This window comes from Bos javanicus, chromosome 1 (genome assembly GCF_032452875.1).
Source record: "Bos javanicus breed banteng chromosome 1, ARS-OSU_banteng_1.0, whole genome shotgun sequence".
NCBI lineage: Eukaryota > Metazoa > Chordata > Mammalia > Artiodactyla > Bovidae > Bos > Bos javanicus.
This window is the reverse complement of record NC_083868.1, coordinates 22,981,708-23,005,824: the sequence shown is the minus strand read 5'-3', so window position 1 is coordinate 23,005,824 and position 24,117 is coordinate 22,981,708. Positions and strand designations below refer to the sequence as shown.

Genomic DNA, 24,117 nt, shown 5'->3' with positions numbered 1-24,117 from the left:
TTCTTATCATTCTTCCTTTCAATTCTTTGAATTTTTACCTTCACTCTTTATATTCTCTTTATCATTCTCATTACCATGTTTTCTCTGAGTCTTTTATTCCCCCAAGTGTATTTCACTTTCCACTGCACTTTCTTGTTCTAATTTCTAGGTGCGACATGCATGTTTAATTGCTCAGTTATGTTCGGCTATTTGCGACCCTTTGGACTATACCCTGCCAGGCTTCTCATTGCATGGGATTTTTCAGGCCAGAGTACTGGAATGGGTTGCTACAGGGGATCTTCGTGACCCAGGGGTCGAACAGGAGTCTCCTGTGTCTTATAGTATCTCCTGCATTGCAGGCAGATTATTTATAAGCTGAGCCATTGGGGAAGCCCAATTTCTACTGTGAATGCTAAATATCATTAGAATTTAGTCTAAGTGATGTTATATCAAGACCTGTCCATGCATAAAGAAGTGGTTATGGGTAAATAAGAGCTATCCTTGGAAAACAGATTTTCCCTTGCTGTAAATCATGTATTTTTTTTTTTTTTTTTTAGCAATACAAACACTGATCCATTCTTCTCAGTTATTGCATCTGTATGCCATCAAAATCAAACAGGCCATGGGTTTGCTAACCTGAAGGTGAATCCTCTCTAAGAACTCCTGTAGAGTCTCAGGCTTTTCCACTCCACTCCTTCTTTGTGTCTTCATTTTCTTGGGGGCTGCTTCTTCTGATATGACATCCACATAAATGAATTTGAAGTTTCCCACCTTATTGTTCAACATTCCTGTCCACATCCCCATTGGCGTTTTGCAGATAATGTCTATGATATCTCCTTTCTAAAGACAAAGAAATATAAGTTAGATTTCAGAGAACTCTGATGCTATGATAATTGGTAGGAAAAAAAAAACTGAAATCATTGAAAATTAGAATGAGGGCATACCATTGAAGAGATCTAGAGTTAGAAATAAATCTAAGAAGAAATTTCTTTTAAAAGTTTAAGGAAGCTATTTGCTAGTAATGTTGAAGAAAACTCTAACATGCTTGAGAAAAACTCCTAACTGTATTTGATGATGTGTTTATGTTTTTGGAATTATATCAATTTATCAGCTTACATTTGTAGAGCATCCTGTAGTTTACAAAACATTTTGCATACATTAAGCTCTTTTATGTCCATAATACATCTCTTCAACCTATATGCTAGGTATAATTATTACTCTAAATATTATGGAAAGAGAAATGCAAGCATTAATTTCTCAGGAACTCACAGCACCAGAACTCAAGCCTAAGTTTGAATTAAAAAATGATGCTCTTTTTATTTATCCTGTAAAAACAATATACATGCAGCATCATCCCTGGAGGGGCTCCCAAGTTGGGAAGGGGAAGAGAGAGAAGTCTATGGCTCTGTCTATGCTTCTAATTCATCAGAAAAATTCATATACTTTGTGAAATGAATCTATCTAAAGTATTGCATCCATCTAAAATAATGAAAATGTTCAGAACTTTGTACATATAAAATATGTAACAAAATTATATATGTACTAAGGATAAATTATGCTATTTATTCTAGATTAATTAATACTTAATCAACTAGTAGTTATTTAATTAATACTTAGATTGAGTTTCACAGCAATAGTTTAAAATATGAATGGAATGCATTGGGACTGATAGAATAATTGGTCTGTCTCTTTATTCACCTCTAAGACTAGGACTGCAGGAGTAATTGTTAAGCACAAAAAACTTCACAGGGGTATTTTTTTTTAGGTAAGGAAAGTTGATTTCTATGTAAATACAGTGTCTACATTTAAGAGTCATAATTACTCCTTTAAGACTGTTAGCTGTCTACCTTAGAGATTACATTATAGATTCTGACATTTTTGCCATTTTAGAGGTCTACCGTCAAACAAAGCATTAAATCTGCTACTAAAAATATTTTTTTCTGCTGCTCTTGAGTGTGCATTCTTCCATCTAATACACAAATTGTATTTGTAAAAGTAGAAACCAATGTGATTAAAAGATCAGGTCTTTCCAATTTATTGACAATTTGACGTTCTGATCCTATGAGTTGCTCATCTAGTTTTTCCTGCCATTAACTATAGGGAATCAAATCCTAGGCTAGACATCAGGTAAGCAGACCTAGAAAATCCCCAGAAGCTCTAGGGGGTTATCTCAAAGTATTATAGTCTTATGCTGCACCCTTCTTATTATCCTTTAAACTTGTAAAAATACATTACAGGTAAGCCCACAGGCTACAGGCAAAAATCCAACTTCATTTCGGATAAGACCCTGGCTGAAGACAATAGTATCCATTACCCTGTGGTGTCTGTGGAATTTTTATTGTGTCCTACAAGAGCTCCACAAACGTCCCCTTAAGCAGCGCTAGGGGTAGTACGCTGAATGGCATTATAGGGAAATATGAAATCTATCCTGAATCAAAATGTTTTCAATGTATTCCCTTCTACTGCCCTCCCTCCACAATGGTTACTTGGCTATAATCCTCCTTTCCCCAAGACTTGGACTTAGACTTCAAATCATTTCATAGAAACAAGTAAGGAGCTAACTGTGGAAAGAAATGTTTTCCTCATTCTCCAGCTGAGGTTATTCTGATTTGATATCTTAAAAGGGATAAAGAGAAGAGCTGAGTGCCTTGAATGTGCAATAATAATATTAACACTTCATAGTTTATGATATTTATGGTTAACATTGGTTTGGTATTGACAGTATCAGTTGAGTTCAGTCGCTCACTTGTGTCCGAATCTTTGTGACCACATGAACCACGACACGCCAGGCCTCCCTGTCCATCACCAACTCCTGGAGTCCACCCAAACCCATGTCCATTGAGTCAGTGATGCCATCCAACCATCTCATCTTCTGTCATCCCCTTCTCCTCCTGCCCTCAATCTTTCCCACCATCAGGGTCTTTTCAAATGAGTCAGCTCTTTGCACCAGGTAGCCAAAGTATGGGAGTTTCAGCTTCAACATCAGTCCTTCCAATGAACACCCAGGACTGAATTCATTTAGGATGGACTGGTTGGATCTCCTTGCAGTCCAAGGGACTCTCAAGGCCTTCTCCAACACCACAGTTCAAAAGCATCAATTCTTCGGTACTCAGCTTTCTTTATAAACCAAATCTTACATCCGTACATGACCACTGGAAAAACCATAGCCTTGACTAGATGGACCTTTGTTGGCAAAGTAATGTCTCTGCTTTTTTAATATGCTATCTAGGTTGGTCATAACTTTTCTTCCAAGGAGTAAGCGTCTTTTAATTTCATGGCTGCAATCACCATCTGCAGTGATTTTGGAGCCCCCCCAAATTAAGTCTGACACTGTTTTCACTTTTTCCCCATCTATTTCCCATGAAGTGATGGGACCAGATGCCATGATCTGCATTTTCTGAATGTTGAGCTTTAAGCCAACTTTTTCACTCTCCTCTTTCCCTTTCATCAAGAGGCTCTTTAGTTCTTTTTCACTTTCTGCCATAAAGGTGGTGTCATCTGCATATCTGAGGTTATTGATGTCTCTCCCAGCAATCTTGATTCCAGCTTGTGCTTCCTCCAGCCCAGCGTTTGTCATGATGTACTCTGCATATAAGTTAAATATGTAGGATGACATACAGCTTTGACGTACTCCTTTTCCTACTTGGAACCAGTCTGTTGTTCCATGTCCAGTTCTAACTGTTGCTTCCTGACCTGCATACAGATTTCTCAGGAGGCAGGTTAGGTGGTCTGGTATTCCCATCTCTTTCAGAATTTTCCACAGTTTATTGTAATCCACACAGTCAAAGGCTTTGGCATAGTCAATAAAGCAGAAATAGATATTTTTCTGGAACTCTCTTGCTTTTTCTATGATCCAGCAGATATTGGCAATTTGATCTCTGGTTCCTCTGCCTTTTCTAAAACCAGCTTGAACATCTGGAAGTTCATGGTTCATGTATTACTGAAGCCTGGCTTGGAGAATTTTGAGCATTACTTTACTAGCATGTGAGATGAGTGCAACTGTGTGGTAGTTTGAGCATTCTTTGGCATTGCCTTTCTTTGGGATTGGGATGAAAACTGACCTTTTCCAGTCCTGTGGCCACTGCTGAGTTTTCCAAATTTGCTGGCATATTGAGTGCAGCACTTTCACAGCATCATCTTTCAGGATTTGAAAAAGCTCAACTGGAATTCCATCATCTCCACTAGCTTTGTTCATATAGATGCTTCCTAAAGTCCACTTGACTTCACATTCCAGGATGTCTGGTTCTAGGTGAGTGATCGCACCATTGTGATTATCTGGGTCATGAAGATCTTTTTTGTACAGTTCTTCTGTGTATTCTTGCCACCTCTTCTTAATAGCCTCTGCTTCTGTTAGGTCCATACCATTTCTGTCCTTTATTGAGCCCATCTTCTCATGAAATGTTCCCTTGGTATCTCTAATTTTCTTGAAGAGATCTCTAGTCTTTCCCATTCTATTGTTTTCCTCTATTTCTTTGCATTGATCACTTAGGAAGGCTTTCTTATCTCTCGTTGCTATTCTTTAAAACTCTGCATTCAAATGGGTATGTCTGTCCTTTTCTCCTTTGCTTTCGCTTCCCTTCTTTTCACAGCTATTTGACAGTACTGACAGTATAGAAAATTAATAATTTCTACTCTTTAGCTATAGCGACTTTGTGTCACTAAAATGAATAATCTAACATCTATAAAGTATTTTACCACTAAATCTTCCTCTGTTTGTACTATTGTAACACCTCCTCCTCTTGAGTACAAACAAAAGTATGAACATGATGAATTTCAAACCTGTGATTATGTTATATGACAGGAGGGGCTATGCATACATAATTAATACCCAAAATTTATTAATTTGGGAATTAAAAAGAAGTTATCTGGGTACTTCTGACTTAATCAGGTAGGACCTCTTAAAACAGATTTGAAGCATGGGTGAGCTTTTCTGCTATAGCTATTGAAGGAGTGAACTGCATTGTTAAAGAAAATCATGGCTGGCAACCTCAGGGGACTGAGAATGGCTCCCAGTTAATATACCTTAGGAAAGCAGAAAACTCAGTGCTATACGCAATAAGAACTGAATTATGCCAACAGCTGGTGAGCATGAAAATGGACCCTGAGTCTCAGATAAGATCACAGCTTCAGCTGACACCTTGATTTCAGCCCAGTGAGACCTTAAAAAGACCACCCAATTGAGCCCACATGTAAGACCTACAGAACTGTGAAATAATAATATATTTGTGTTGTTTGAAGCCCTTACAGCAAAAGAAAATGAATAGAGAAGGCAACAGTGAAGAAAAGGGAATTCAGAAGGAAATATCATTTAGAGAAAATTGTCCAGTTACTCGTGGCATTTGCAAGTACTGACTCAAGTATTGAAATTGCCTGACCAACTCTGGCTCCTAAGGCCTTTACTCTCCTCGACTCTGCCTGATATTTCCATTTTCTTTCTGTCTCCTTGGGTTCATTATTTTTATCCAACAAGTATCAAGTACAACTAGGCACTTCTAGTAACTTGTGAGGCTTTTGGTAGTCAGAAAAAGTGTAGACAGTTCCTTCTCCCTTAAAAGGCTATGATTCTAGGAGGTGGGTCATAGAGGATCTTGCTTTGATTCATGTCATCGAGTGTCCTATAAAGCAATTATCCTTCAATAAAAAATAAATTAATTAAAAAAGGCTATGATCCTGCATTATCTACAAAACACAACTTTTGTGAATAGCCTCGAAAGATGGATTGCCCTACCTTACCTCTTGTGTGTTGTTTGAATTCCTGCCACAGTAAACCAGTCCTCATTTCTCCTGTTGGGAAGATACACTCATCCCTAGTTCCCCATATTTGTACTTCCTGAAAGAGATCATACACCCAGCCATAGACAAACCATACAGAATGCACACACCTTGATTTTGAGGGAATCAGTGTCATAGGGGCTTGGTGTGAAATCGGTGTGTACTCGGGCACGGCCACAGAATGGTCCAGAGTAGGGGTTGTCATCATCAAGTCGAAAGCTGTCCCGGTTACTTGTACCATCTGAACAACTTGTTATTCCACCTGATGAAAGCAAAGCAGACATTTACAGTTCTCACTGAAGGTTCATAACATTCTGAACCATCACCTGGACATAACTAAGCAGAAACAATGCTGAACAATTGGATGCCAGCCTCCTGCGGGGGTTCTAAGTGACTGACTGCTTATTTTTGCTCCCAGTCCTTCTCCATCAGTGACTTCTGTCCTGAGCCATTTCTGATCTTTATTCAGTCAACCTGATCCTTCTTTCCTCAACCACCAATTCAAGCACTCTCTTACTTCGGCCTCTGTGATCTGATCCAGTAGCACAGGGCTTTGAGCATTGGCTACTTGCTAAAGAGGCAGGAAGTATATAGCCCTAATGCCCTGTACAAGGCAGATAATGAATTTTGTACATGTAAACAAAGACAGAAGCCTATAATAACTGTTTGATTTTTGTGTGCTATTGATCAGGAATGGTCAAAGCATAAGCCACAAATTTTCCTACAACTTACGATGATGTAGCAAAAATGGTGTTTCAGACTTCCTCCTGTGTACCAAAAGCCATTCTGAGACAACACCTCTATGTATAAAAGGTAGTGTTTTTGCTAGTAGTATGAATGACAGGGAAAGAGAAAGTGTGTTATAATATCTGTACTCCTAAATGGTTCAAACCTGTTCTAAACTGGGCTATTAAAACGGCTCCAAAACCTTGTTCTCTGGTCCTCTTCCTTTCTGATCTGGAACCTCAAGGGGGGTAAAAAAATAGATTTCGTATTTGCTGCCTAGGGGCAAGAATGGTTCACAGGGGTGGTTACTCTGAGTCTCCTACCACTGTCAGTCGTCACCTCTTTTTCCTTTGGTGCGGTCCTTTGGTGCTCTGTTTCATGAGGGAGCAGGCCCAGTATCTCTACCATTCATTCAAATAAGTGTAGAAATAAGATAAAGATCCCTAGGGATGCTTCATTTTTTATATAATGAAAGTCGCTCAGTCGTGTCTGACTCTTGGCAACCCCATGGACTATAGCCTGCCAGGCTCCTCTGCCCATGGAATTCCCCAGACAAGAATACTGGAGTGGGTTGCCATTCCCTCCTCCAGGGGATCTTTCCAACCTAGGGATCAAACCCAGGTCTCTGCATCGCAGGCAGATTCTTTACTGTCCGAGCCACCAGGGAAGCCCTCATTTTTTATATGGACTGGTGTAAAAAAAAAAAAAGTGAGTTGCATCTAGTCACAGATATTAAGCTGTGTTTGATAATGGCTAAGTGGACTCCCATTTCCCTTATTCTCTCTTCCATGACTACTTCAGGCCCTGGCTTTTCATGGTATATTAAAGTTAATAAAATTCTACCCACATTTGGCACCCACAATTTTGAATTTTAAAACTTCCAGCAGAAATGAATACTAATGATATCTGAATTTCACACATGCAAAATATACCCTTCAAATGTTTCTGTATTAGCTTTTACTTCACAAAATAGCTATTCTACAGCCAATAGGCAAGCAGGAATAAAATTCAGGATATTTTCAACATCTGGTCTTTGTGATCCATCTTCAAATAACAGAAGCAGCTGATTTAGAATGGAATGGAAAATAAACTTTGCAAAAACCATTTAAAAGCCCTGAAAAGACTCAAAAGATATAAAACAGTATACATATAAAAAATTTACAAGGCATCCTGTAGTATCAATAGTTTCATTAAAATATTGTAGCAGGACATATGACTGAAGCCTGAGTGACTTCTTTGTTAAAATGATATTTTTTTAGAAAATTCTTATTGAACACATGCTGATTCTTTTTTGTCACCTAGTTGATATGTGCTCAGTCTCTCGTTTGTGTATGACTCTTAGGAACCCTATGAATGATAGCCCCCCAGGGCCCTCTGTCCATGGGATTCTCCAGGCAAGAATACTGGAATGGGTTGCCATGCTCTCCTCCAGGGGATCTTCTCAACCCAGGGATCAAACCCGCGTCTCTTATGTCTCCTGCATTGGCAGGTGGGTTCTTTACCACTAGCACCACCTGGGAAGCCCTACCTAATTGGTGATATTCCTACTATTTAGTATTTATATACCACTTCACTTTTTACTCCCTAATGCTGGATGGATACCTAGAATTGATGCAAATGTCCTGTTCTTTTCAGAATATTCCAGACAAAAAAAAGGAAAGGAAGGAAATAGTGAGAGGGGAAGGATAGGGAAGAAATAAATAAAAAATGGGGAAAAAAATGAAAGAAAAAGAAAGAAAGACAGGGAAGAAGGGAGAGGTAGTAAGATAGAAGGGAGAAAGAAAGGAAGAGAAGAGGAAAGGAAGGAGTAAGTGGGGTATGGAGAAAGGGAAGGAAAAAAGGCAGAGAACAGGATTTTAGTTTTCTGAATATTTCAATTACTTTAAAAAATCTGGATTCCAAATAATGCTAGTTCTCTCCAGCATACTATATTGTAGGATTCAGATTTAATCACCCAATGTGATCTTTTTAAGGCCTATCCCAAGAGCCCTGCTGACCACAGTGCTAAAATTTTCAAAGTATTCCATAATCCTAATATACTATGTATTATTTTAAATAATAGCAATTCCATAGATTCAACATGCTAATCAAATAGCTGGAAGCTTGTTGCTATTTTCACAAGCCTGAGAGAAATCAATTCGTTGTTTTTAGTTACTCAACCCAGATCTCCCGTCTTGTCACTTTTCTATAGCCTTACTTGATGAGCTCTGCCCACTGTAGAGACTGTCCAAGGAGTCACTGGTTTTGAGGGAGATCTTCTCAATGTGGGTTCCAAGCGTGGGGTCACTGTTCCGGTATGGGAGGGTATGCTCTCCATCTTCCTCATCCTTCAGAAAATCATATCAGAAGTTAAGTGCAAAAAACTGATTTCCTTGGAGACTTTCACTGTGTGCATTGATTTAGAAAACAAGACAATACTTTAGCAACAAAATACTTAGGAATACATCAGCATCAAATATGAGTGTCATTAATCCTTAGCTCAATTTCTAGCAAAACGTTTTTTGGTATTCTTGGAAAAATTCTTTAGCTGAAACAGTCCATATTTTGGAATTTAACTGAAATTATCCAGTTTATTTTTGTAATTAGAATGAATATCATACCAAGACTATTTAATCAGAAATGTTAGGTTTATTAACATTTATGCTTTATCTGTTAAAGTGCTTTTGTTTCTTCCTGTTCTTCTTATCATCTGTTTACCACCATTACTAATCCTTTGAGATCTGATATTACAAGTTTAAACTCTGCATAGTTGCTTCATGTCACTTATTTGCACCCTACCAGATCACTAGATATGAATAAAACATGCACACTTTGCAATTCTAAAGCAAAGCTTATCTAAGAAGCTTTACAAATCTCATACGGTGCTTGCCACCTAGTCAAGTGAAAAGCAAATCTTGCATAAAATTAGGAAAGACAGACAATCTCAAAAGAAATTACATCTGCTTGAAAACACCTCACATGTTTTCCATATTTAGATAGTTTCAACAAAACCTATGAATTTCTTAATGCTCATTAAAATATAATTCAATATTCCTCATTTTTTAGCATTTCTAAACATTGATAAAACTTCAGAATAAACATATGATATATGCTTAGTTTGATTCTCTGCTTTTATCCATTCCTTTATTCATTTGTTCAATCATTCAGTACAAGCCTGTAGAACATCTTCTAAGCAACTGGCATTGTTTGGGGGAACTGAGGATACCATGGTAAACAAGATTCAGGGTCCAACCTTTAATAAGGTACATTTTAGGTACATTCTTGGGCTGTGTGCGTGTGTGTGCATGCATGTGTGTGCATGTGTACTCTTTGGGGAGGTTTGTGTAAACAAAATGAACAAGACAATTTCAGAGAATAAGTGCTATGAAGGAAATAAAACGGGATGAAGTGAAAGGTTTAGCTATTCAGATTAGGTTTGGAGGAAGGTTGACTGATTTAGAGGCACCACCAAAGACCTCCTCCAAATGGTAACAGAGTCAGCATTATTGATCTGAATGATAAGACGATGTGACTTATATGAAGATTTGGAGATAGTATCCCACTCAAAAGAAATAGCAGGAACAAAATAGCTAAACAAAGAATTAACTTGAGTTATGCAGAGGAAAGGGTTTTCCAGGGGGCTAGCAGGTAAAGAATCCACATGCAAAGCAGGAGGTGCAGGCAGACAGTTTCATCTCCTGGTCAGGAAGATCCGCTGGAGGAGGAAATGGCAACCCATTACAGTATTCTTGCCTGGAAAATCCCATGGACAATGGAGCCAGGTAGGCTACAGTCCACGGGGTTGCGGAGTCAGATATGACTGAAACAACTGCACATGCACACATGCAGAGGAAAACAACAAGGCCAGTATAGCTGGAGCTGAGTGAGAGCAAGGAGAGTATTAGGGTATGAGCTCAGAGAAGTAGACTGGAGCCAGATCAGAAGGAACTTCTGAAGCCACTTGAAGTGACCATGCAAATCTCTTGCTGTTGGACCCTTCAGATACTCAGATCTCTTGCTGTGGGACCCTTCTTTACTGACATCCCTAACTACTGGCCCTCTGTATTCACCACTGTGTTCGCAAGGAAGCCATGTACCAATGACTTAAATAGTGGGGCTACCATTTGAGTCCATGCTGGTGGGATGTGGGGCTTCTTTAATGAAAACCTTGGGTTCGAGGACTTCCTATCAATCTGGCCAAATCTTTCTTAAAACAGTGCTGAAGTGTGAGATTTGAATGATCCTTCTTCTTTCTTTGTCTCCTTTTATAGTTATCAGACTTGCATTTTATTCTAAAGGATTTTCTAGCTCATTTTTTCTTTCTCTTCTTTATCCTTCACAGGCATTTTCTCCAGTAAGTCTTTGGTGTGTCTATTCCTTTCTTGGGGTCTACTTCTCAGAGGACTGTAATGAACACATCATAGTAAGGGAATGCATTTTGGTACTGTAAAATTTTAACTGGTACTGTAAATTTTAACTGGTACTGTAAAATTTTAATTTCAGAACTTGACTTTTCAAATATCTTTCTGGCTTTCATGTGGAGAGTGGCTTTTATGGAGGAAAGAGTGAAAGAAAGGAAACCAATTAGGTAATCTAGGCAAGAGAGGTCGTTTACTTAATCTAAAGCAGAAATAACTTACATGGAGATGTTAAGAGTTTTTAGATATGCTTTGGGGTTAAAACTAGAAGGATATGCTGATTAATTGCTATGAAGAGTGGGAGAAAGAATGAATTTTGGGTGATCTCCGGGAGTTGGTGATGGAAAGGGAGGCCTGGCATGCTGCGATTCATGGGGTCGCAAAGAGTCGGACCCGACTGAGCGGCTGAACTGAACTGAACTGAACTGATAGGCTTTCTTCTTTTTTCCTTTCCTTCTCCTTCTTTCTCTCTCTTCCCCTTCCTTTCTTTCCAACATCTACCATTAGTACAGTTTTGCTTTTACTTGGAAGACTGGACAAGAAACAAACTCTTTGTACAGCATAGAGAGTCAGTAATTCCACTTTAGGGATATCAAGTTCTAGATATCTATTATGCATCTAAGTGATAATATCAAATAAGCAACTGGTTGTATAACAGATAAGCAAAGAGATCATAGCTAGAGATGTAATTGTGAAAAACAAAGTCATGAGACAAAATGAGATCACTTAGAAAGACTAAACTGAGTAAAGCATCTGGGAACAAGCCTCAGGAAGACTCAATATTTAGAAGGACAGGAAAGAAAGCATAGCCAAGACAGGAAACTACGAGAAAGAAGGAAAACAAGAATGCCCAAAGAAATCATAAAAGAGAATGTTTCATATGTAATGAAGTCATCACTTGCATCAGACACAGCTGAGAAGTATGTAAGAAGAAAGAAAGGTGACCATTTGATTTGGCAACACAGAGGTTAATACTGACCGTGACTATTCTATTGTTTGAATGGAGTACTGGGGAGAGAAATCCTGTTGAAGTGGGTTAAAAACAGACTAGCTCTAAGACATATAGATCAACAGAATAGAACTGAGCCCATAAATAAATCCATATGTTTATGATCAGTTCATTTTTCAACAAAGATGCCAAGGCAATACAGTGGGGAAATAATTGCCTTTTCAATAAGAAGCGTTGGGATAACTGAATATTCACATTCAAATGAATGAAGTTGGACTCCTACCACACACCATGTAGAAAAATTAATGGGCGATACACCAAATTTTAATACCTACAAGTATAAAACTCTTAGGGGAAAACACAGGAGTAAATCTTTGTAACCTTAGATCAAGCAATGGTTTCTTAGATATAACACTAAAAGCACAACTGATGATAGAAAAAATAAATCGGGCTACTCAAAATTATAATCATATGTGCTGTAAACGATACCATCAGGAAAGTGAAAATACGATCCACAAATGGGAGAAAGTATATCATATTGCAAATCACATATCTCATAAAGGATTTGTATCATAATATATTGTTTTAAAAATCATAAATGTCAACAATAAAAAGACAACCTAATTAAAAAAACAGGTAAAATATTTGAATAAACATTTTTCAAAAGAAGATATGCAAATGGCCAATAACACATGAAAAGTTTCTCAACATCATAAGCCACCAGGGAAATGCACATCAAAGTACAATAATTCTCTTCCTACCCATTATGAAAGACTAACATAAAAAAGACAGACAGTAACAAGTGTTGACAAGCATGTGGAGAAATTGGAACTCTTGCACACTGGTAGTGGGACTGTAAAATGATGTAATTTCTTTAGGAGATACTTTGCCAGCTTCTCAAAGTATCAGACAGAGTTACCATGTAACCAAGAGAAATGAAGAATTTTTCCACATACAATCTTGAACAAAGACATTCATGGCAGCAATATTTAATATAGCCCCCAAGTGAAAGCGACCCACATGTTCACCAACTGATGAAACGATCAACAAAATGAAGCCTATCTATACAACAGAGTATCATTTGCTAACGAAAAGAAATGAAGTATTACTGTTTGTTCCAACATAAATGATCTATGTTCCTCACATACAACATGCGGGATTTTTCTGAGCCTCTTGTTTCCTCTATTAAAATGTGAACAATAATACTGTCTTCCACCCAACTGCTAGGCAAAATTATCAAGGAAAAAAGTATATTGAAGTCCTTCATAAGCTACCAAGTACTTCTATATCTAGAAGAACCTGTTCCGTATTTTAAGAAATACATTAATAGAAAAATACAAATGATTAACAGAGGACGCTTACCTTTTCTTCAGAAAGGGCTTTGATGTACTTTTTGCCCACTTTTTTCTTCATTGTCCAGGAAATAGCTCTCATTTTTTTACCTAAACTTGCTCCATTATGTGAAGTTTTGTTTTGTTCTCCACTTTCATTTATGGGTTCCCCTTCGCATACCTAGTTATAATTGTTTACAAAAGACAAAATAATGAAGCAATGAAAAGCATTGATCTGAAAACATCATTAGAAGATTCCAAATTTGTGGGCTTCCTGTACATTCTGTGTAGCAGTGTTCAAAATTTCAAACAAAATGAAAATAATGCATATTTTTAAAATTGTCTAGCTCTGGTTACCTGTATTACAGACTCAGAAAGTAAAACTTGTTATCGAAAGACATGAGCTTCACATCTGATATTATTAAAGGTAATTTTAGCTACATTTTAATAGATGTATAGTAGAATTACTTAAGTCCTTCCTGTTTATGAGATAACAAAATAGAAAAAAAATGCCAAGCATGATGAGTGAATATCTACTTAGATGAGAGATATTTTTTGGAGGCCTTAGAAAGGCTGCAGCATCTATCCATGCTGAACAGGTACTAACATACCTTCTTGCTTCTTATAAATTGAAATGGTAATGGTTATTTTTTAAATTTTGGAGTTAATTAAATCCACAGAGAAACTGCAGTTTTTCCATCTTACAGGTTATGAATACGTGCACATTTCCAACATTCTCAAGTAACATTAATTATGAACTTGTTTCCGCCATTAGAACAGAGATCTTTATGTATTCCACATACTAATCAAATCTCTATTTAGACTGCTTCTGATTTTTGCCTATTAAGAATTTTGTTAAACCAGTGATTTCTCATCTAACTCAGAATAAAACAATGTTTACAGCTCACAAGGCTCTATAACAACATAATATAATGTGATATAATGCAATTATTATAATATATATTGCAATATAATATTGTTGTTATTTAGTCACTAGATTGTGTCTGATTCTTTTGTACTCCATAGACTGTGGTCCCCCAGTCTCCTCTGTGCCTGGGATTTCCCAGGCAAGAATACTGAAGTGGTTTGCCATTTCCTTCTCCAGGGGATCTTCCTACCCAGGGATTGAATCCACATCTTCTGTATTGGTGGGCAGATACTTTGCCATTGAGCCACCAAGGAAGCCCATAATATAATATATATATTACATTATATAGAGTGTATATGAGATAAAGAATTCAAACCATCTCACCCCTTGCTACTTCTCAAATTTTTCTTGTTCACTATAGGAATGATTCTCAAAATGTGGTTCTAAGACCAGTAGCAACAGAATCACTTGGGGCCAATTTGTGTTTTAACAAACTCTACAAGTGACTTTGATACATGCTAACATTTGAAACAACTGTAACTGAGTACTGCCACACTAGTCCCTCTGCCGTTTCTCTTTCATATTCCCACCAATGTTTGTACTGGTTTCAGCCATTGGCTTCCACCAGATATCTACAAATGTCTTCCTTCATTCATCCAGGTTTCCACCCACATGCCAAGTAATGGAAGAGAAATTTTCTGACTGATCACCCCATTTGCAATAGCCCACACATGTCCACACTCCCTTTATGTTTACTATGATTTATTCTTCTTCTAAGCACTTAACAGTATCCAATAATATATTTGTTTGTTCTTTATATTTTACTGCCTGCGTCTCCCACTATGATATATGCTCCATGAGACTTGTGACTTTATCTGCTTTATTCATCCTGAGCATCTAAATATTTCCAAGAACATAACTGACCCTCAATAGTTTTTAATAAATAGAACTTCTTACGTAGAACTTTGGCATTTTTTTCCCCTTGGAGGACATTTTTGGGTGACATATACATCATATCCCAGATTTGCAAGAAAGGACCCTTGAAGGTCATCTAGTCTAGTACTGTCCACCATCTCCAATAGGTGGGTGGCCAGTCATTCCCTGAATATAAAAAATCATGGGAAACGTCTGTTTAGTGAACTTGAATATTTTAATATGAAGGTGTAACCACATAGTTAACATCATTGTTAATAAATATTATGTTTTACTTCACATCTTACCCCAAATTGCCTATGATAAATATGAATGGACAGCCAATTTAAGTCCTCATTGCACTTTATTAATGTCTACATTCAGGGTTATAAAGGCAAAGATTCTTTGCCTGAATCTTTGCCTGAATAAAATACAACTGAAGCACTGAATAAAATACAACTTGGAACTACTTAAAAATTTTAGTGTTAGGCCTTTTATTTTCTCTTTACTTAAACTTTTTCTATCTTCATCGTAAAGCTATAAACTAAAATAAGAAAATATATTAGTTTATTACTATCTGTGTTAACTTACCATTGCCTAAGTTTCAAAAAAGTGCCATAAATATTTTAATTTCAGGCTTTTCCATAATTATTTACAGAAGCTTTGAGGAGACTCTGTTGACATATATTTAATTTCAATATTTTTCTGTGCTTTTCTCTTTCATAGCCTGAATCTCAGTTTATTTATATACTTACTTATGGGTTTTTTTTGTTGTTGTTGTTTTAAAGTCTGTCTCCCCCTAGACTCTAGGCTTCATGAAGTAAGGATTTTCACCTGTATTGTAACAGTACTTTCTGAGCGCCTAAGGGAGATACTCAGGTAGATGCTCAATACACATTTATTGAATGAGTGAACGACGGTTTGCTAAAAAATGTACAAACTGCTTTATCAAGTTCATTAAATTCTCTCACAAATTGCTAGGCCACCATTACTAATCAATAAGTTTGAATGAGCCTGAGCAACTTTTATAGGTCAACTCTAGAAGAAAAACTTAATAACAGTAAATATACCTACATAGGATTATAGAAAGTATAGGATTATACAATATGGGAGTTTGGGGCTGACATGTACACACTGTTATTTAAAATAGGTAACCAACAAGGACCTACCGTATAGCACAGGGAATTCTCCTCTATAACAATCTAAATAGGAAAATAATTTGAAAAAAGAAGATACTAATATATGTATAACTGAGTCACTTTGCCCTGCATCTGAAACTGACACAACAGTGTTAATCAACTACACTTCAATTTAAAATAAAGATTTAAAAAAAGATCAACAGGAAATCCCTCATGCTAAAAAAATTATATCGGTCTTCTCACTGTATACCATTTGTAAAAGAAATACATTTGGGTTCTCACTATTTGTGTTGTATAAGGCTTCTCACTATTTGTAAAAATTGTATAGGGTTTCTCATTATTTGCATTGTATTATTTACAATTATGTAAGTGTTGATAGACCATAAAGTTACATACAATTTTATATATTTATATCCATGTAGCTATAAAGGTTTATTCATAAGTTTATATGTATAAATGTATAGGTGAATAAAATAAGATATATGTAATGTATATATACATATAAAGGGATATAGTATGCACACATGTACATATATATGTGTTAACAGAGGTATTTATAAAGAAGTAATAGATGTCATTTTCTTTCTATTTTTGTCTAGAATATCCGTTGCTGAAATAAACATATTTAAAGATAATATAGATAGATACAATATAGGAATCTGAAAGATATTCTGAGAAATTAGACATGATAAAGAAAATTCTTTGTAAAAAATAATAATGCAATATCTAGAATGAATAAGATGTGAATAATATCTAAAGCCTATTGATCTAAAACAAATCTACCACATGAATACATAAATCAGGTTCAATGATAAATATATACTTTCACTTTTCTCAGTATATATCCCTCCTCTCTACTATTTTATTAGTTGTTATTCCTTCTTTAATCAGTTTTTACAGTTGGCCCATGACTTATGAGATAGTATAACAGAATAGCAAACTTTGGACAAGATCTCGCTTTCTGCCTTTGTCATTTATGACATGTATGATTTAGAAGTAATTTTGTTCAAACATATTTCTTCAATGATAAAATAAAAATAATAATATTTCCTACTTACAGTTAGGTAAAGTGCTTAATGTTGTGCTTACTTCCTGGTAAGTGCTCAATTAAATGTAGTGATGATGATGATGTCAATAAGCTTATAGGAAGCTTTTCTTAAGCTACAATTTAAGGTGTTCATGGTTTGTAAATGTATATGGAGCTTCCCGAGTGGCACTAGTGGTAAAGAATCTACCTCAATGCAGGAGACGTAAGAGACATGGGTTAGATCCCTGGGTCAGGAAGATCCGCTGGAAGAGGAAATGACAACCCACTCCAATATTCTTGCCTGGAGAATCTTATGGACAGAGGAGCCTGGTGGGCTACAGTCCATAGGGTTGCAAAGAGTCAGACACGACTGAAGAAGGGACTTAGCACAAACACACTCATGGAATGGTCACTGCTGATTTCATGGTTAAATGGTCACCACCGTTTCAATGTGTACAAAGGTGTGAAAGTGTAAATGAGCAGAGCAGCCTATGCTCTCCTTAACTAATTTCCAATGAAGCCATTTAATCACTTCCTAAATTTAAACAATTATAACTTACTTAAAATTTAACATGTATGTCATTTCATATGTGTTACTTTAAATTATAATTCTCTTCTTAAATTGATGTTCTGCCTTCCCAAACATCTCTAATGTTTCTTAGATAGCTTTTTACTCTTAATGCCCAGCATGGTGCTAGGTACTAAATAATTGTTCATTTGTCACAAAAATGTATGCAAGGCTATGGATTTTAAATATATATCTTTTGCTTACTGTAATTTGCAAAAGTTATTTTGGCTTCATAATTTTTCATAATGCTTTGTATAACACTCATAAAAATGGAATGGAATACTAACCCCAGTCGAATCATCTGGTTTTGCTGTGGAATTATTCCAAAAACGATCAAAGTTCCCAAAACTGCTGCTGCGCTGTAAAATAGGAAAGAAAAAGCAAAAGAAACAGGATTTGTGACTTTCATTGATAAAACTGCTAAATATATTAGATTATGGCTTAATAAGCCCAAGTCTCTTGTGAATAGAGGATTAAAAAGACTCTTCTTTCTGGAATATCTAAAGGTGCTGATGGTGTGTTATTAACATTCTAATATTTACAGTTAATAAAGTGTCTTGTATGTTAATGATATAGTGTTAAGCACCTTGTAGAAAATCTATTAAATTATTTTGGACTTATAGTGTTAATTTTGCTTTTAAGAATGACATGTGTTGCTAGACAACCAGACAACTAATAGAAAACAACAAAACAAAAAACCAAAAGCAAGCATTTGAGTAGATTAACCATTGTGCCTCATAAAGATCATATTTGTCAAAAAACTAATGTAAATGCATTTCCCAATGCTGACCCTTGATAATTTGAAACTCTCTACTAGATATCAGAAAGAGAAGGTAGCATATACACAGACCTATTAATAAATTGAAAAGAGCATTTAGGTATGCACACTTTTAGGTTGGGGGTAAAACTGAATTTTTACACATTTAACATGAAATTACAATGAGACCTCTAGATCCATTTCATTCACTGGTTTTGAGAGAAAGCTCAATATGTTAATAGAAACCTTGTTCTCTTGGATACTTTTTGCCTACAAGGCTAAATTTTTATTCTTATGTAACTCATTCTAGGCAGGTAATTATAAGCAATTCCTGATTACTACAAACTAAATGATTCTTCTAAAGACATTTTTCAAAAATCTTTAGTCGTGGAATCAAAAATTGATATTTCCTCACTATTTAATTTTATATATTGTTTGAGATGGTGGATATCGGACATTACAGACTTTATATATGTTCTATCTTAAGAACTTCATTTCATTTCAAGCTTATAATATTTTCAAAATAGGCTGGTGGTACTGAAAAATAACCTGATAATTAGAAAAGTTAAAAATGGGAGTCAGTAATCTGTAAAACTTTGTATGTCCTTTAAAAGTCACACACCGTTTTAGTTCAAGACGGCGTCAAAGGTACTTAGTCCTTGCAAGCACTCTTATTCTCAGATCTTCCTACTAGCTATCTTTAAAACTCCTTGTTTCTCTTTTAAATGAGTTTATATAAAAAGATCCTGGCATGTGACAAGGGGTAAGCTTGATAGACACTGTGACACAGAACACCACCCCAAGGATGAGGGCTGTGTTAGACACAATTAACACCTTTTGCTGACTTGCTACCCTTGCTGAAGAAGCCCTTCAGCTTGTGGCAAGAGGAGAGAAAAAGAAGGACTGCAATTGAAAACTACTCTGGAAAATACAATCTTCTCATGCAGGGCTTACGGACCTAGAATGATTTCTGAGAGCATTAATCACTTCAACTTGCCTAGTAGGCATTTCGGCCAGGCCATCATTGCCCGGAAATCGCGAAAGGGAATTAGTGTGTTCTTGTTCTGCTTATAAACAATCTGAACACAGGGAAAGCTGTTACTTTTTTATATACTTGAAGCATTCTTATGGCCTATTGGAGCCTGTGCTTAGGGCACTTTTGTAGCCTATAACCAGTCTATCCCCTGCCTATTAAATATTAATGAAGGTTACAATGTGTTATCCACCTCTGGATAATGGGTCAGGTTGCCCAGAGGGGCACAGAATAGGCTCACCTCAGCACTTCTCCACAGTATCTTCTGCCATTAAGTAATCAATAGTCACCACCTTTTAAAATTAATTCTCCCCTCATTATATCAATAGAAGCAGATTGAGAAGTAGTGGTTTTCAGAACTATTACTTTGGGTTTTGTCAGTCATCTCATTACAAATCACTCAACAGATTCAAGCCAGAGGAGTAAAATATCAATCCATGCTAAGAAACCCTTAAGAAGCAAATCTAAGTATTTAAAATAATGTTTTTACAATTTCATTATTCTCTTGTCAGAAAGTGACTTTCTGAGATGGTTTCATAATGTATAGGCTATGGCTTATGATGAAAAAAGACTAATGTCTACTATGAGGTATGGATAATGAACAAATGTGTAATTTCTACTCTTGTTAACTTTCTAATGAAAAGGTGAATCATGTGGAGGTAAGCTGGTTTCATAGATGATAGTCCTTTACCAATGAGAATATATTTCAATACTGATAATTTTGCAGTGTATAATTATAGAGGATTAGACTTGGCAAATATTATTTTGTAACAAAGCTCCCATCAAGACAGAGCTATTATATAAACAAATAGATATCAACAAAAGAGTAACTTAAAAAAGCAATTCGTATTTTAGATAATTATTTGCTTCTGTTGGCATTAGATTATATTTAGTCTTCAACTATAAATCTGTATAGTATTTCCTTATCCAGTTAGATGTGTTTGTAAAATGACACACCTGTGTAAGATAATTTGGAAAAACTAACAAAATTACATGCAATTGACCTTTGACCCAAAATTTCATTTCTAGACAACTATAACAGATACACTTGAATATAAATTGATTTGCACATCCACATTCAATGGAAATTTTTTATAGAAAAGCTATAAACCTCAATGTTCACCAGGAGAGGACTGATTGAATAGTATATGGTAAATTCAAATAATAGAAATGTGTACATCTGCAAAAACCAGAAATATATCTCTTATCTGATGTGAAATGATCCCAGGATATAGTGTGTATGATAAAAGTCAAACATAGAAAAATGTACATAATAAACTGCTTTTTATCTAAGAGTGGAACTACATCTGTATGTTTCAATACAGGCAAATATGTATTTTCTTTCTTAGAGAAATTGGGTAAAATAAGCAAAGAAAAAGAAAAGAGAAAAAACAATTTTCTAAATATGCCTTATTTCACAGATTTGACTTTAAAATTATTTATAAACAAATTTAAATAAAAATAAAGGCAATCCCTAAAAATTCCAAATAAAAATAATTAATCTAATTTTATTTTGAATTCATGGCTTAGAGAGAGGAAATATTTTAAGCAACTAATAAAAAACAGTAATTTGATGGTTTAAAGAACAACAACAAAAATGACAAATTTTAACCAGTTTTCCAATCCCATTTACAACTGCATCCAAGAAAAGTACCTAGAAATCAATCTGACTATGGAGGTAAAAGACATGTACTCAGAAGACTGTTAGGCACTCATGAAAGAAACTGAAAAGGACTCTTACAAATAGATATACCATGCTCATCTATTGGAAGAATTAATATTGCAAAAATTACCATATTACCGCCAAGGCAGTCTGTGAATTCAGTGCAATCCCTATCAAAATATTAAAGGTATTTTTTACAGACCTGCATGAGTTCACAAATAATTCTAAAAATTGCATAGAAACACAAAAGACCTTAAATAGTGACAGCAATCTTGAGAAAGAAGAACAAAATTGGAGTAATCACACTGGCTGATTTGAAACTATACTACACAGCTACAGTAGTCAAAATAGTATGGTATAGACACAAAAACAAGCACATAGATTCATGTAACAGAATAGAGAGCCCAAAGTACACCACACTAAATGGTCAATTCTACAACGAAAGGAGCAAGCATATACAATGAAGAACAGACAGCTACTTCAACAAATGGCATTGGTAAACTGGAAAGCTATATGCGGAAGAATGAATTTGGATTATTTTGTCACAGTGCATAAGAAACTAAACTCAAAACAGATCATAGACTTAGATGTAAGACCTGAAACCTTAAAACTACTAGATGAACTCATAGGCAGTATATTCTTTGACATTGATCTTAGCAACATATTTTTTTGGATATGTCCCCTCCTACAAGGGAAACAAAACAAAAATAAATGGGACTACATAAATCTAAAAAGCTTTTTCATAGCAAAGGAAATCATCGACAATACAAAAAGGCTGTATACTGAACAGGAGAAGATATTTGCAAATGACGTATCCAAAAAGTGATTAATATCAGAAATATACAAAGGAGTCATAAAAGTCAGCATCAACTCCCCTCCTAGAAACCCAATTTAAAAAATGGAAAGAGTACCCGAGTAGATATTTTTCCAAAGAAGACATACAGATGGCCAACAGCAGCACATGAAAAGCTTCTCAATATCACTAATCATCAGGGAAATGCAAATCAAAACCATTTGACATTTGATAATGTCACATGACTATTGTCAGAAGACAGCAAATAACAAGTTTGGGCAAAGATGGGGAGAACAGGGAACCATTGTGCACTTTTGGTGGGGTTGTAAACCGGTGCAGCCACATTGGAAAACAGTAAGGACGTTCCTCAAAAAATTTAAAAATAAAACTATTATACCATCCAGCAATTTCACTCCTGGGCATTAATCTAAAGTAAACATAAACACTAATTTGAAAAGATACATGTGTCCCTTTGTTCATTGCAGCATTATTTATAATAACCAAGATATGGAAGTAACCTAAGTATATATTCATATATTAATGGGTAAAGAAGAGGTGGTATACAAATACACACACACACACACACACACACTGAAATAAAAAAGAAGGAAATCTTGCCATCTGCAACAATGTGGATGGACCTAATGGGTATTTTTTAAATTGAAATAAGTCAGACAGAGAAAGACAAATACTGTATGATTTCACTTACATGTGGAATCTAAAAATCCAAAACAAATGAACAAACACAACAAAACAGAAATAATCATACATACAAAGAACAGACATGTGATTTCCAGATGGGTGGGAGTGGAATGATGAGAGAAATAGATGAGGGAGATCAAGCGGTACAGATTTCCAGTTAAAAAAGAAATGAGTGAAATTGTGAAATAGAGGCAATCATTCAATAATAGCGTAGTCGATATATTGATTATGATGGTGGCTCCCCAACTGTGTGTGTTTGTTAAACTCATTAAACTGGACACTAACAAGGGAAAAAAAAAAACCAAACAAAAAACAAAAATTACACAAATTCCTTTTCAGAGATAAAAAAAAAAATGTAATGTATATAAACATATTCTTTTTTTTTCTTTAAAAATATTCTATGCTTTATCTGTATGAGAAAACATATTTTGGGTAAAACCAAATGATGTGCTGAATTTGCTTTAAATTAGTATAATAAAAAAGTGTTATCAGTGAGAAATAGATGAAACAGAGTGGCAAAATATTAAAAAAAAAAAAAGTTAATGAGACATTTTAAGGACATTACAATTTTATGATACTGATTTATTTTTTAAATAGTACGGTTAAATTTAATATGTTGAAATAAATTTTCTGTCTTCATTTGGAAATTTCTACCAAAAGAAATACAGCATTATTTATATGTATAAATAAATAAATAAATATATATATATATATATACACATACATACATACACATACACAGATACCAAGGTGGTTCAGTGGTAAAAAATCCACCTGCCAATGCAGGAGAAACAGGACACAGTCTCAGGGTCAGGAAAAAAAAAAAAAAATAATAGCGTAGTGTCTTCATATGGTAACAAATGCTAACTAGACAGTGTGTTGATAATGTTGAAATATATAGAAATATTAAATCCAGTTGCTTGGGGCTAGTGCACTGGGACGACCCAGAGGGATGGTATGGGGAGGGAGGAGGGAGGAGGGTTCAGGATGGGGAACACATGTATACCTATGGTGGATTCATTTTGATATTTGGCAAAACTAATACAATTATGTAAAGTTTAAAAATAAAATTAAAAAAACAAAGAAAGAAATATTAAATCATGTTGTACACCAGGGATTAACATAAAGGTGTAGGCCAATTAGCTTCCCCAGTGGCTCAGGGGTGAAAAAAATCTGCCTGCCGATGCAGGAAATGCAAGAGATGTGGGTTCGATCCCTGAATCAGTAAGATCCCCTTGAGGAGGAATGGCTACACACTCCAGGATTCTTACCTGAAAAAGGCCATGGACAGAGGAGCCTGATAGGCAACAGTCCATGGAGTCGCAAAGGTGGGACTTGACTGAGCACGCACAAGCACGTAGGTCAATTATACTTCAGAAACTAACTCAGAAAAAGAGATCAGACTGTGGTTACTAGGGGTAGGAGGCGGGGAGACGGGGAACTGCATGAAGGTAGTCAAAAGGCACAAACTTCCAGTTATAAGATAAATAAGTCCTAGGGA

The 24,117-nt window shown here is 35.7% G+C and overlaps 1 protein-coding gene across 1 annotated transcript in view; it reads right to left on the bottom strand.

The window, feature by feature from the left end:
• Nucleotides 1-24,117, bottom strand: part of LOC133254816 (SAM domain-containing protein SAMSN-1-like) — a 58,775-nt gene that overhangs the window by 14,260 nt on the left and 20,398 nt on the right. Inside the window, exons 2-6 of the mRNA XM_061429147.1 lie at nt 17,956-18,027; nt 13,186-13,335; nt 8,675-8,804; nt 5,862-6,013; nt 616-819 (exon numbers count right to left, since the gene is read on the bottom strand). Coding sequence (XP_061285131.1) covers nt 616-819; nt 5,862-6,013; nt 8,675-8,804; nt 13,186-13,335; nt 17,956-18,027 — 708 coding nt within the window. The remainder of the gene's footprint in view (nt 1-615; nt 820-5,861; nt 6,014-8,674; nt 8,805-13,185; nt 13,336-17,955; nt 18,028-24,117) is intronic.